The sequence below is a fragment of the Panthera uncia genome (assembly GCF_023721935.1).
Source record: "Panthera uncia isolate 11264 chromosome A3 unlocalized genomic scaffold, Puncia_PCG_1.0 HiC_scaffold_11, whole genome shotgun sequence".
Lineage (NCBI taxonomy): Eukaryota > Metazoa > Chordata > Mammalia > Carnivora > Felidae > Panthera > Panthera uncia.
Genome location: NW_026057578.1, coordinates 29,713,225 through 29,727,370, shown reverse-complemented (window position 1 = coordinate 29,727,370; position 14,146 = coordinate 29,713,225). Strand labels below are relative to the sequence as shown.

The following is a 14,146-nucleotide window of genomic DNA, read 5'->3' as shown; positions in this document are numbered from 1 at the left end:
GAAACAATCAGATTCTCCCCGATTCCCTGAAAATGTCGATTCGAGAAATCTGGTTTTAGTCTTCCAGGTGCACTTTTTCTACTAGCTTAACTCCGCTTAACTCCCTACCTCCCACCCCCCCACGCCGCCCCAAGGGCATTCTTCCCAGGGTGGACTAAGTCCCATCTTTCCAGACACACCTTCCCAGGATCTGCAGTGTAACCTGGAACTGCCCTTCCCCAAAGTTGCTCAATTGCCAAAATTACAAGTACAGAATTACTCTTAAGTTTGCAGAACCTTAAATAAAACATGTTTTTCAATATGTTCACACAGAGGCTAAATGAACACCAGAGTTAATTCACAGATAATGATCTCCAAGGCTATACTGACTACATTGTGATGAGATTACAAGATATAGTACTTGCCTTACATTTAGCAAGTTCAACAAGACACAAAACCAGCCAGCTGAACACTGAACAGCTCTCCCCTGAAGTGGCTCCCAGTAAGTGACACGGGGAATTTCAAAAACACATGGCAGGTTTAACAAAGCTATACTGAAGAGCAACTTAACTACAGCAAATCCTCACTGCCGTGGACATGTCCACTTTTTTTTATATGTATCTTTCCTTAGTGGTTACTAGTTTCAACTAAATTTTTAAGGATTTATCTTGATGACTTAGAAAAATACACTCATCCTTCCTTGCTTTGATTTGGGTAGTACACCATCATAAAATTGAGTCTCTTAAAAAACAAAAGTTCACAGATCCCATTGTGCAATGTTCCAGGAACCCTCCCCAGGTGATCAGGGGATCTTCAACAGCTCAAGGAGTGCTCCAACGGCTCCAAAATAACCCTGAAAAAAAAGTACACCACAAATGAGAGCAATTTTCCTTAGACTTATTTAAATTACCTAAATATGATTACTAGTGTTAAAGCCAACAGTGCCCTTAATTCCCGATACTGAGCACCTATTTTGCTGAGCTCCAAGGAGCTCCCAGGCTGAGGAGGAGAGCTGGATGTATAAAACACCCGGGCATGCCAGCATGTGAGACCAAAACCCACGGTGAGGGCTGCAGGAGCTATGAAGCCCATGGCAGCTCAGTTCCCTCTGGAAAGAGCCCGTACCTGGGCTGCCTCCTGCAGAAGGAGGATGTGAGAAGCAGCAGAGGCCCAGAGCATTTCCAGACAACTAAGGAATGAAGGGAAGACGGGACCTGAAGATTGATGGGGCAGGAAAAGCTGGGGGGGTAGGGGTGGGGGTGGCAGGGGCAGGTTATGGAGGGGGAGGGCCTGACTGGGCTGGGGATGGAAAGGAGCAAGAAGAGATTGGGACTGACTCAAGACCTGCCTGAAGAAGAGGAAGAGGGCAGCAGGGAGGCTTAGGTGTCCCCCATACATCTGGTGACAGCCACGAGGGTATAGGAGCAAGAACGGCTTCCATACAGCACGTGCAAGGCCGGAGTGCCCCAGGCAGCCAAGCAGCCGCACCCAGGAAGTAACTGGATGTCTGCATTTGGAGCAAGGCAGTGGTCGGGGCAGCACTGGCAGAGGCGGGCAGCAGAGGAGTAGACAACCGTGCCCTAATGGGACATGAAGAAGGGGACACAGACAGAAAAGCACCATGTGAAAGAGCAACAGAAGAGCCTGGAGAGAGAGCAGAGGCATGAGAGCGAGAAGCAGCAGCTGAAGGAGGACAATGCAAGCCCATCTCCAGAAGTAAGTAGCCAAGGTCAAATACAACCAAGAACCAAGACATGAAAACCAAAAACAGACAAAAAGAAAAGGACTGTAACAGAAAAATGAGACAAAACCCACACTGGTAAAAAGACAGTGCCTGCGGGCCTCAGAGAACAGTCCTACCCGGATACAGGATCCGTCAAGGTCTCCAAGGGATAAGATGCCACAGCAAAGTCCTTTAAGAGTCTCATGCTCTACTGACTGAGCTAGCCGGGCAGTTAGCAAAGTCCTTTAAGAAAGACAAAAACGACTGAAAAAGGAAAGTGGGAAGATCCTGAAAGACATGCTGACGGATTGCAAAGAACGTGCTAACGGTCTCTAAATATCATAAACAACTGAAGTCCACTCCGTTTTCCAAGGAAAGCTTCTCCAAGAAACGTGGCCACACAAGAGAGAAGCTGAAGCCTCTCCTCTCACTCTGTTTCTTTGTTTTAAAAACAGCCAGCTACACGATGAGCATCCTGAGAGGACACCCACAAGTGCACCAGCTGGCGGAGGGTGGGCTCAGGTGGGCTCACCGGCGGGCACTCGTTTTAGTAGCTGGCTACGCACTCTGTTTCCCGTGGCCTTCTGGATCTTTTATTTTGCAACAAAAGAAGAGATGAAGTTAACCAATGTAATGCACTCCACTGAAGACCCAAAACCCACCACCGAGCAGAAGGTGTAAGTCGTTACAAGCTACAAAATGCTAAGATGAGAACAGCAAAGGCAGACAGAGGGCAGAGAGGAATCTATACAAAACTCTCACTTCCCGACTTCACAGGGGAAAAGGCTTCATATGTCAGAGCCTAACATATCAAATTTCCACAAGTGCGGCGATCAACACTGGAGCCAGAAGCCTAGATGCAACTGGAAAAGAGACAGCGGGGCCAGCAAGCATAACCAGAGAGGAACATGAAGTCAGCAGGCAGTAAGAATGACAAAACGTAAAACCAAGACTCCACAAAGTGTTCAAATTATAACTGTTACGGTGTGAAGATTAAAAAAAAGAAAAGTTAACCTAAGAAATGAATCTCCACATTCTGCCTAGGAAAGTTTCAAGAGGTAGAAATGGAGCAGGAGGAAAGTTCTACTGCAATGTAACATTAAAGAGAGTTTCTTTTTATTCTAACATAAAGCAAAATAGAACAGGTCAAAAATCACAAAAAGCAAGATATATATAAAAGATGTAAGAAACTGAAAGATAATTTGGTACCGATTTATTAATAACATTAAAAGCAAAAAATGTTTAAGCGTACAAATTGACGGGCAGTAAATAAGCCAGAGAGATCTCATGCACAGCAGGACAAGCAAAGCCAGTAATAATGCAGCACCATCACATCAGGCCAGGTGGCCGCACCAGCGACCACCTCCCAGCACATAAATGTATCAAAGTGACCAGCTGTAAACCTTAAACTTACACAATGTTACATGTCAAATTTATTCAATTAATTTTTTTTTAATAAAATAAACAATTAGGTGACTAACCTTTAAGCTTTGATAAGGGGAATCTGTGCACCTTGAATTTTAACAATGAACTTAATAAGGGCACTTAAACAGGAAAAACTCAGAGCAACTTTAACGGAAAAAGCAATCCCTGTAGCACTTCAAATCTTATTCTGCCGATTCCTATAAATACTATTAAGTAAATATACACAAACAATTCTGAAAAATGTTTGTGATAGCACTAAGATCCAGCAACACTGGAAATAAATAGTTCAAATGCCCCACAAGCAAGGGGACAGAAGAGAGGTTCCCCTCCATAGCTATGGTCCTATTTTTTTCCCCAAACTGGAAAAATAGAAAGGCACTTTCCCATACAGAATTTCAAGTGGAGCAATTCAATGATTTTCTTCCATTCTGTCATTTCTAGCCTGTCTAGGTATGAGGTTCTTATGTGGTTCTAATCTTGGAATGTATTTCTCTGTTTTCAGAACACACATCTTATATAAGTGGCCCATGAACTGTATCAATACACAAAAGCCAACATCAAAATGAAAAAAGCAGAACCCCAAGTGCATTTACAAAATGTAATGGGAAAAACATAATGGATGGTTTGGAAAAAAGTAACACTAGAAATAGAGGTGAATGTTTATCAAGGTTTTTTTTCTTTAGAATTGCTAACGTTCAGGGGTGCCTGGGTAGCTCAGTTGGTTAAGTGTCCTACTCTTGATTTCAGCTCAGGTCATGATCCCACAGTTCACGAGACTGAGCCCCTCTGTGCTATCAGCACAGAGCCGGTTTGGGATTCCCTCTCCCCGTCTCTGTCCCTCCCCGACTTGTGTGTGCTCGTGCTCTCTCTCTCAAAATAAAGAAATAAATTTGTTTTAATCTTAAATTGCTGACATTCACAGTTAACCAAAAATTTCCCTTGCAGTAAATCAGGTAAGAAATTGCTTTTGAACATTACAAAGTTAAACCCTATATCATACGTCTACAAAAAATTAAGTAAGAACTGCAGTGCAGTCCATTTCACATCTACTTCAAGTTCCAAGCGGTGGGAACTGCATGCCCTTTACACTCGTAACACATCGCGAGAAATAAGTCCGCTTACCTCGTGTTCCGAAAAAAGTGCTTTCAACTGCCCCTTGGACCAATAATCCAAAGCATATGCCAAAAGTCGCATGGCGATCGTATTAATTCTCAAGAAATTTCCAACAAATACCACCTGGTTAATGTTCTGAGCACATTAAAAAAAGGTAATTAGTTTTCATCTTAATTTCTGTTCTCTCGTAAAAGCTACCCCAAACAGAGCACCACGTGCATAGTTTTTAGCAGCAACTTGACTGCTGAGCAAAAAATTTAAAAAGTATTTACATTTAATCTAGTTGGTCCAAGGCTACTTAAATTTGAACCCAGACAACTCTGGACCCACCTCAAGCCATGCCAGAAAATGTCACAAGAGAATACAAATTAGGAAAAACATCTGTATTAAGTATGACAAACAATAACTTCTGGTAAAAGTTTTATACAGAAAAGTTAAAAAAAAAAAAAAAAGGAAAGAAAAAAAAGTAAGACCCCCAATTCAAACGAAGGAAAGCGACACAAATAAGCAAATTATACAAGAAATATAAGGGGCAAAAATTCAACCTCACCAGTAATCCGAGAGAGTAATATTTTAAACCTACTAAAAGCTAGCAGCAGAACAACTAACTGGAATTCTACCCCAGTGTGAGTAAAGTTGTGGTAACACCAACCCATTCGTTCACTGCCTAAACAGATCTAAGTTAATGCGGCCCTGGTGCAAAGCATCTTGGCAATTCCTACCAAAACGCGTAAGTACAGTCATATACTCTACATGAGAGACCTCGCTCCTGAGTAAGTCCCTCATCAAGAGTAAAATTCAACCAGGGCACCTGGGTGGCACAGTCAGTCGAGCGTCGGACTTCGGCTCAGGTCATGATCACTCGGTCCGTTAGTTCGAGCCCCACGTCAGGCTCCGTGCTGACAGCTCGGAGCCTGGAGCCTGGAGCCTGCTTCAGATTTTATGTCTCCTTCTCTCTCTGACCCTCCCCCGTTCATGCTCTGTCTCTCTGTCTCAAAAATAAATAAACATTTAAAAAAAAAAAAAAAAAAGAGTAAAATTCAAAAGAAAAGCTTCACGCTTAAAAATGCCTTACTGCAGAACGATCACTGGCGAGCAACCCACACCCAGCTCTACGGGAGTGACTTATGACACAGAAACAAACCAAGAACACAGCTGTGTAATTTTAAATACTTGAGTAAAAAATGTCAATTGGCATGTACACCGACACCAACTAATATATCTTATAAAAGCACAGGAAAAGGAACAAGCGATAAAGAAAACAGTAACTAACATATTCAAATGAAGAATGTTTTTAATTACTTGATGCTGATACAGTAGCTTTTTAATTAAAAACGAGACAATCCCCTTTTGTGCCTTTCGAAGTTTCTTTTTTAAGCCGCATGCCTACACGATCCACTGAGCAGAGTAAATGTAAGCAAAACCGCGTGAGCAGGGAGAAGTGGCGGAGCCGCAGCATCGGGACCCCGGGGAAGGCCGCTCTCGGTTCTTTCATAGCCCTGTACAATGCTGCTTGACCCGAATGCTACAAGGCAGCACTGTAAAGAAGCTGAAAGCACAAAGACAGCTCGTGGCGGCGCATGGGGCGAGCGCTCCTCGGCTGCCCGCTCTCTTCTCCCGGCCTCGGCGACTCCTCCGGATGCCTTCCCGGGGACTCCAGGCTCGATGGGGCTGCTGTCCACCCTGCCTACAACCCACCCACCCCCCCCCGCCCCCTGCTGCCCCATCACCAGGACTTCTCACTGCCTTCCTACCTTCCTACTTTCCCCTCAAAAGATGTGATTTTACTTTTACATAGTGGCAATATTTATCTTCACTGAGGAAAAAACATCAGTTAAGAGCAGTCTACACTTGAAGAGCTTTAACATGGCCAATGAAACTCCACCCCATACAACTATACTCAGGTACTGTGCGGACAAGACAGACGTTGTACACAGGGCTGAGGCCCACTTAATAAGTTCTGTATTCTCCTCAGAGCATCTAAAGAAATCCAGGTCCCCTTACTTCATTAAGGGCACACATTCTTGCTATTGAGCCAATGTTGTTGGTGATGGTGATCAACGTTGCTCTGGCGAGGTCCTCTTTACTGACAGCCTCTCGCTTCTCCTTGCTTATCATGTTTCCAAAGCTGTGAAGGAAGAAAAAAAACATGCGGCCACTGAACCAAAACGCAACACAGCCCAACGGAACTTGAATGTTACTCTACTAAGATAAATGCGACTTTTAGGGCGACACTGTTCAAATCTTCAAACCATTTATTACAAAATAACAGAGCATCTGTTCAAAGAGAAATGCAACTTGGAAGAAACCGCTCAAGCATTCTGAGTAAGTAAATGCCTTTCCCCACAGCTCCCAGTGACATCTAGCACTGATAACAGATCTTTGTACGTCCAGTTAGGACCTCATCAGATCCACTCTAAGGCGCCACTGTGCCTTCCACAGCCAGAGGACAGCTCCAGGGAGACACCTCTATTGGCGATTCGGTCCCAGCTGCGCAGACATACCGATCAGCTGAATGGTCACGTTCACAGCTCGGAAACTGCTTTATCAGAGTAAAGCAAAGTGGCGTCCCAGAGTCAACTACGGAAGAGTGTCAGATTTCCCTAGAAGACCAAGTACTTCAAAGTACTTGTAGAGCAGCACTGCTACATTTATAACCGATCAAAACACAAACCCAATCAGAAAAGGAAGTGATTAACAGTGCACAAAAGCTGCAAACTCAAACATAAAATGTGCAGCATTTACAAAGTCCCTGAAATTAGCACATAAGCACATATATATGTGGTCCTTTACTATCATTTTAAAAAATCACGTGTGGGCGCCTGGGTGGCTCAGTCAGTTAAGTGCGGTTCGTGAGTTCAAGCCCCACGTTGGGCTCTATGCTGACAGCTCAGAGCCTAGAGCCTGCTTCGGATCCTGTGTCTCCTTCTCTCTCTGCCCCTCCCCCACTCACACTCTCACTCTCTCTCAAAATACAATAAACATTAAAAAAAAATTTTAATGTGTCCCAATACAAAAAAACAAGTGTTCTAAACAGCTGAAAATAAAATTTTTACAGAATTCCATTTACCATGGCATCAAAGAGAATAAAATGCTTCGAAATCTATTTAACAAAAGAAGTGTAACAACCGTACACTGAAAACTACAAATATAACTTTGGCGAAAGAAAGCAAAACTCCAGGGGACGCCTGGGTGGCTCAGTCAGTTAGGCATCTAACTCTTGATTTCAGCTCAGGTCATGATCTCACACTTTGTGAGATCAAGCCTTGCATCTGGCTCTGCACTCACAGTGGGATTCTCTCTCCCCCTCTCTCTGCCCCTCCCCTCAAAACAAAATAAACATTAAAACGAAAAAAAAAAAAAGAAAGTAAAATTCTAAATAAATGGAAAGACATTTTATCTTGGATCAGAAGACTTGATAATGTTAAGATGGCAATACCCTCCAACATGACCTACAAATTCAACAGGATCCCTATCAAAATCCTAAATGCCTTTTTTGCAGCCACTGACAAGGTGATGGTAAAATTCACATGGAGGGGCTCCTGGGTGGTTTAGTTGGTTGAGCATCCAACTTCAGCTCACGTCATGATCTTGCAGTTCACCAGTTCAAACCCCACATCCGGCTCTGTGCTGACAACTCAGAGCCTAGAGCCTAGAGCCTGCTTCGGATTCTGTGTCTCCCTCTCTCTCTCTCTCTGCCCCTCCCCTGCTCATGCTCTCTTTCTCTCTCTCTAAATAAAAACATTAAAATTTTTTTTAATTCACATGGAAATTCAAACTACTGATTCATGCTACCACATGGATGAACCCTGAAAACATGCTACGTGAAAAGAAGCCAGTCACAAAAATCTCATAATAGGACACCATTTATATGAAGTGTCCAGAACAAGCAAATCTACAGACAGAAAATATATGAGTGTTTACCAAGGACTGAGGTAGAGGAAATGGGAAGTGACAGCTAATGGATAGAAGGTTTCTTTCTGGGATGATGAAAATGTACTGAAATTAGACTATGGTGATGACTGCAAAATTCTGTAAATATACTTGAAACCACTAAATTTTACACTTGAAACAGGTGACATTACAGTATGTAAATTATAGCTGGATAAAACCGTTTAAAAGGAAAAAGATACATCCAATATTTAATATCTTATTCCTGTCTTTCTCAGAACACACACGCCCCCTTACCTGGATGCCACAGCCCAGCCCGGCAGTCCAAACCTCTCATAGTCCCCTCCATAAATGTCTCGAACTAGTTTATCCACTTTGGTGCTATCTCCACGAGATGCCATTTCCAGAGCCTCTTCAAAAGTGCTGCAGCCGGTGAGAAGACAGCAGAGACCAAAAAAAGTTCCTCCTCCAAGACTGATTAAAAACAAACAACACAGTATTAGAACATTTTAAAAATAAGAACGGGAAGGTAATTATTTATGAACTGAAAATTGTATCCGTACATCAACTCACTCTTGCCCTAACCCAATCCTGCAGATGCCACTGGCAGACAAGACTTCAGAAAGATAAACTCAGGGCGCCTGATACATACCTTGAAGGTACATACTCACGTGAGCCAAAAACAGTGAGGCAAAACACTGGGCTCACCTCCCTGCCTGCACCCCCAGTGCAGTATGGGCATCTGCTGAGTGTCAGGAGCTTTGGGCGCAGATCTGCCCGCCACACACCCAGGCCACGCTAACACCTCCTCTCTTTGTCTCTCTAAGCCCCCTGTCATCCTGGCTCATCAGTCCCCCACCCCGCAAAGAACTCCTCCATTAACGGTTTTCTCCCCCCAAATTACTCCTCTCATTCTTTAATTCACACCTGTTAAAAAACCTTGTTTATCCCAAACCCCAGCTCCTTGTTTTGCATCTAACGATCTCTAATCCTTAAACCACAGCATATTCACTCTTGCCTGCCACTCACTTCTCCACCCCTTTCGGCTTACCCTCCTCCAATCATGTTTCTGTTGCTCAGTACCTCACCTTCTAGATCTCAGACCATCCCGTGGGTGTGTGAGTGTGTGCACGTTCACATGTATGTATAAAATCCAGGCCAAGTTTCAAAGCTGGGGTCTTGCCTTGTCTTCTCCTTATAGATGCTAACTAGTAGCTTTGGTAACTTTATGGTATATGCACATAATATACTATCTGAGGGCAGGGACTGTGGGCTTCAACGAATCTGCCAATGAAATATTTTACCGAACTATGATAATGAAATATTGAACAATACAGATTAAAGTCAAGAAATCAGAATTTTCAAAGAGAAATGATATTTGTTTGCATAATTCCAGAAAAAAAACACTTTTCACATTTTTTTTTTTTTTTTTTTACTTTTCACATAATTTTAACACATTCTTAAAGGTGTACTTATATGCAATACCTGAAAACTCAGTTTTAGCTCATCACAATATCAAGAACAATGACCTTTATATAAAAGACCTACCTGGTACCCGTGACCCGCTTGTAATTATCTTTGGAATATACTGCTAAAATGCTAACCCCAGAGCCAATGTTCACCAGAAGCAGAGGGTATGGATTTTTCAAATCAAATGGTAACTTCTGACATTTCTCAGCATCAGCAGGGTTTTCAAAGTAATAGCACTGTGACCGTCCATTGAATCCAACTGAGTCAATGTATAAAATTCCTTTTATTAAACAATCTAGTTCATCAAGTTTGCAAAGCTGAAGGTCACCTATCTGTAATGAAATAAAAATACATTCAGACTTTCTAACAAGCCAAAAATAAAAACTCTGCTTAATAAGGCACCCCTCTACATTAAACAAACCATAGAAGTGCTCACAGATGTGTACTATTCATACATATGATTTACAGAACAAAGCTGGAGACAAAAAACATAGGGACGATCTGATTAGACAGACCCAAATACACTCCACCTACAAACCACTGCAGCAGCTAGAGAAATGTGCCCAAAACCCAAGCAGAAAACAAGATATCTACTCACAGGGACCATGAGTCAGGAGCACAGGTGAGATCACCGCCCTATTAGAAAGCCAACTCCAAGAAATTCAAGTGACTCAAACACCTGGTGACACAAGGCAGGAGCCACAAGGACTCAGACATCTACCCTCTGAACAACCATCTTCGAAGCTGTAGAACAGTATCAAACTAGGCCTCACTTTGTTATTAATAAACAGACGTCAAAGGGCTGCAAAGTATATAATTAGAAGGTAATAAGGTTTTTCACTATCTAAAACCAATTACAGGGCACCTGGGTGGCTCAGTCGGACACGTGTCTGACTTCAGCTCAGGTCATGATCTCACAGTTCCTGAGTTCAAGCCCCTCATCAGGCTCTGGGCTGACAGCTGAGAGCCTGGAGCCTGCTTTGGATTCTCCCTCTCTCTGCCCTTCCCCACTCACACTCTGTCTCTCTCTCAAAAATAAACTTTTTTTTTTTTTAATTTTTAAATAAATAAAAAATAAACCAACTATAGTCCCTGGAGGATGAGAAGATTTTAGCAGTATCAAAATTCCCAAGTGTTACCAATGTAATCCACTTAAATAACAGAACGATTATTATTCATATTAGAAAGCAATGTACAGGATCAATTAAGAACGAAAAGGATCTTCAGTAATTAAGAACTGAGGTGGGAAGAACTCCAAGACATGCTGTCAGTCAAAAAAGCAAGTTGAGAAACACTTCATAATACGTGACCCTAACTAACTTGCCTATGTGTAAAGCCAAGTTTACATGCACCTGTGTGTGTCATACAGTCATGCAGAGAACACTAAAAAGATACATAAACTTCTAACAGTGGTGACTCTGGAGAGATGGCATAAAGAAACATCTCCACTTGGGGCACCTGCGTGGTTCAGTCAGTTAAGCATCTGACTTTCACTCAGGTCATGATCTCCAGGTTCATGAGTTCGAGCTCTGTGTCAGGCTCTGTGCTGACAGCTCAGAGCCTGGAGCCTGCTTCTGATTCTGTATCTCCCTCTCTCTCTGCCCCTCCCCTGCTTGATCTCTCTCTCTCTCTCTCTCTCTCTCAAAAATAAACATTAAAAAAAACTCCCCACTTTACTTCCTGAACTTCTAACCCACGTGAATGTTTGCAAGCACGTACACTCCACATATTTGAGTGACAAAGGTAAAAACTGCCTCCTAAACCCCTTACAGCACCTATTTCTGTTTACAAGTGGGTCCAGCCCTGCAAGTCCTCCCCATTTAAGTCAACTCTCACTTGATTACATTTCTACTCAATTTATTCTGATCCACAGCAAAGAGGGAAATTAACAGGTAACTTCATCTTAATCCTTAATCCCTAAGTAAGAATATTAAATTACTCCTCTGACCAAACCCAAGCCCTTGAAGTATTCATCACTGTCCCTATGGCACCTGCTCATGCCCTCTCTACTGAGATGAATTCAAAACCAACTTCCTGCATGTGAATCTGAATTTCCTCTTCTGTATCTCCTTTTCTGTATTTTCATTTCATTTCATCATTTTACACTGGTGGCCTAGTGGAGCCCAAACAGTTGGTCTCCTTTTTCCTTCTACAGTTTTTTTTTCCTTTTCCTTTCTAGAATTCCTGTCATCCTGAGTGTCCTGCTAATTCCTAATGAATCCCAGCCCCTAAGTGATAGTTAGACGAATAAATGCATAGCTAATTTCACTAATGCAAGGTATTCATAACATAATGTGTTACACCAACAAGCAAACCCAGTATGTTAAGAAATTTGATTCACATTAAAAGTCAACAAAGTAGGGACACCTAGGTGGCTCAGTCAGTTAAGCGTCCAACTCTTGATTTCAGCTCAGGTCATGATTTCAGTCATGAGATTGGTTGTGAGATAGAGGCCCATATCGGGCTCCACACTGAGCGTGGAGCCTGCTTAAGATTCTCTCCCTCTGCCCCTCTCCCCGGCTTGCACTCTCTCTCTCTCAAATTTAAAAAAAAAAAAAAAGGCAACAAAATAAACTCAGTATTTTAAAAAAACATTCCACTGTGGTTTATTAAATACTAGTTACTCTTAATGCACAAAGAGCATTTGATAGGCATTTCATTTTCCTATAATTTTCAAGGACAGCACTGCTGCATTCAAATGAGAAACCCGAAAGCCTAAGAACTGATTTCTAAGGTCTAAAATTCACTTTGCACCGTCCCCTTGAATTACCATACAATGCTGAACCTCTGGAAACAGCCTGAATGGTTTTCAAATATGTTCCAAAGGGCATCTATACAGGGTCCTGCAAAAAGTTTTCTCCTTTACCCATCAGTTATGATCCAGAGTCCACTATGAGGTTTCCACAAAGGAAGGGAACCGTCTCTACTCCAACTAAACTTCCTCTTTCCTCACTGCTGGAAGAGAAACCACTAAAAACCAACCACCAAAAGAAATTCAGGCAAAGAATATTAAAACTTGATAAAAATTCATGTCAATTCTATATTAGGATTATGGTCAGTAACAGGAGAAAGTCAGGAGAAAGAAGACAAAGAAAGAGGATGTCACAAACCACACATTGACACATGGAGAAAAAAAGAAAGGTAAAACAACAAAGGCAAAGGCAGAATCTCTAGAATAACATTCTCATTAGTGGCATTAAACACATAATCACTGGGAATGCCTGGGTGGCTCAGTTAAGTGTCTTTCAGCTCAGGTCATGATGTCATAGTCCATGAGTTCGAGCCCCTCATCAGGCTCTGTGCTGACAGCTCAGAACCTAGAGCCTGCTTTGGATTTTGTGTCTCCCTCTCTCTGCCCCTCCCCTGCTCACCCCTGTCTCTTTCTCTCTCTCAAAAAGTAAATAAACACACAAAAATTTTTTTTTTAAAAACCATAGACACTGAAGATATTTTCAATCTATTCTGACCCTGAAAGTCAGAGTTTTGGCCAATTCACTTGTCTACTCTCCCACCTAACCCCACAACCACATCCACCCTCAATGGACCTAGCCTCAAGGCCTTGCAGACAGTGTTACTAAATGAAAACAAAGTCAGGCACCCACTGGCACTCCCCCAGCATCCAGACATGATTCAGAGACACATATAACAAGAGTGCAGAACAGTACACATCAGAAGGCATTTGGGGAGAGAAGGCTCTGCTGTTAACCATTTCAGACTAGCCCTGAGACCAAGAGGCCACTGCTTTGGACCAGCGTTCCTTGTTTTTTTAATAGTAACCTTGCCAGGAAACAATTGAGGGGGACAAGAGAAATTATGTGGTAGACAAAATTGGAAACAATTTTTTTTTGAGAGAGAGAGAGAGAGAGAGAGGGCACAAGTGAGTAAGGGGAAGAGAGAGAGAGAGAAACAGGGCTCACCCAAAGCAGGGCTCATGTTCACTCGATGCAGGGCACAAACTCACCAGAAGTAAGACTCAAGCTCACCCAATGTGGGACTTGAACTCATGAACCGTAAGATCATGACCTTAGCCCAAATCAGATGCTTAACGACTGAGTCACCCAGGCGCCCCTGGAAAAAATTTTATGACATTAAATGACATTTTTTTTTAATTTTTTTTTTTTTTAAAGGAGGCTCCATGACCAATGTGGGGCTTGAACTCACGACCCTGAAATCAAGAGTCACATATTACACCAACTGAGCCAGCCAGGTGCCCCAAAATTATTTTTCCAATCTCATTGAAGATTTTTAACATTTTTTATTTTAGAAAAAGAGAGTGTGAGTGACCGGGGGAGAAGGGCAGAAGGCAAGAGGGGGAGGGGGAGAGAGACAGAGAGAACGAGAATCCCAAACAGGCTCCACACTCAGCACAGAGCCTGACACAGGACTTGATCCCACGATGCTGGGATTGTGATCTGAGCCTAAATCAATGGTGAAAAGCTCAACCAACTGAGCCACTCAGGTGCCCCAAGATTTTTTTTAATAGTAATTTCTATACCCAACATGGGGCTCAAACTCATGACCCCAAGATCAAGAGTCACACACTCT

At 42.6% G+C, this 14,146-nt stretch overlaps 1 protein-coding gene across 5 annotated transcripts in view; it reads right to left on the bottom strand.

Annotated features, from left to right (window-relative positions):
- Positions 1-272: 272 nt before the first annotated feature.
- The window catches only part of PANK2 (pantothenate kinase 2), a 31,516-nt gene continuing 17,642 nt past the window's right edge, over positions 273-14,146 (bottom strand). The window contains exons 1-6 of one of the 5 annotated variants that reach the window (XM_049651067.1): positions 10,200-10,280; positions 9,680-9,933; positions 8,429-8,605; positions 6,245-6,368; positions 4,250-4,375; positions 273-832 (exon numbers count right to left, since the gene is read on the bottom strand). In XM_049651067.1, coding sequence (XP_049507024.1) covers positions 782-832; positions 4,250-4,375; positions 6,245-6,368; positions 8,429-8,605; positions 9,680-9,933; positions 10,200-10,208 — 741 coding nt within the window. In that variant the 5' untranslated portion in view covers positions 10,209-10,280 and the 3' untranslated portion in view covers positions 273-781. Of the gene's footprint in view, positions 833-4,030; positions 4,376-6,244; positions 6,369-8,428; positions 8,606-9,679; positions 9,934-10,199; positions 10,281-14,146 lie in introns of those variants that run through there. The other 4 variants (XM_049651071.1, XM_049651066.1, XM_049651070.1 and 1 more) reach the window with 4 other exon arrangements.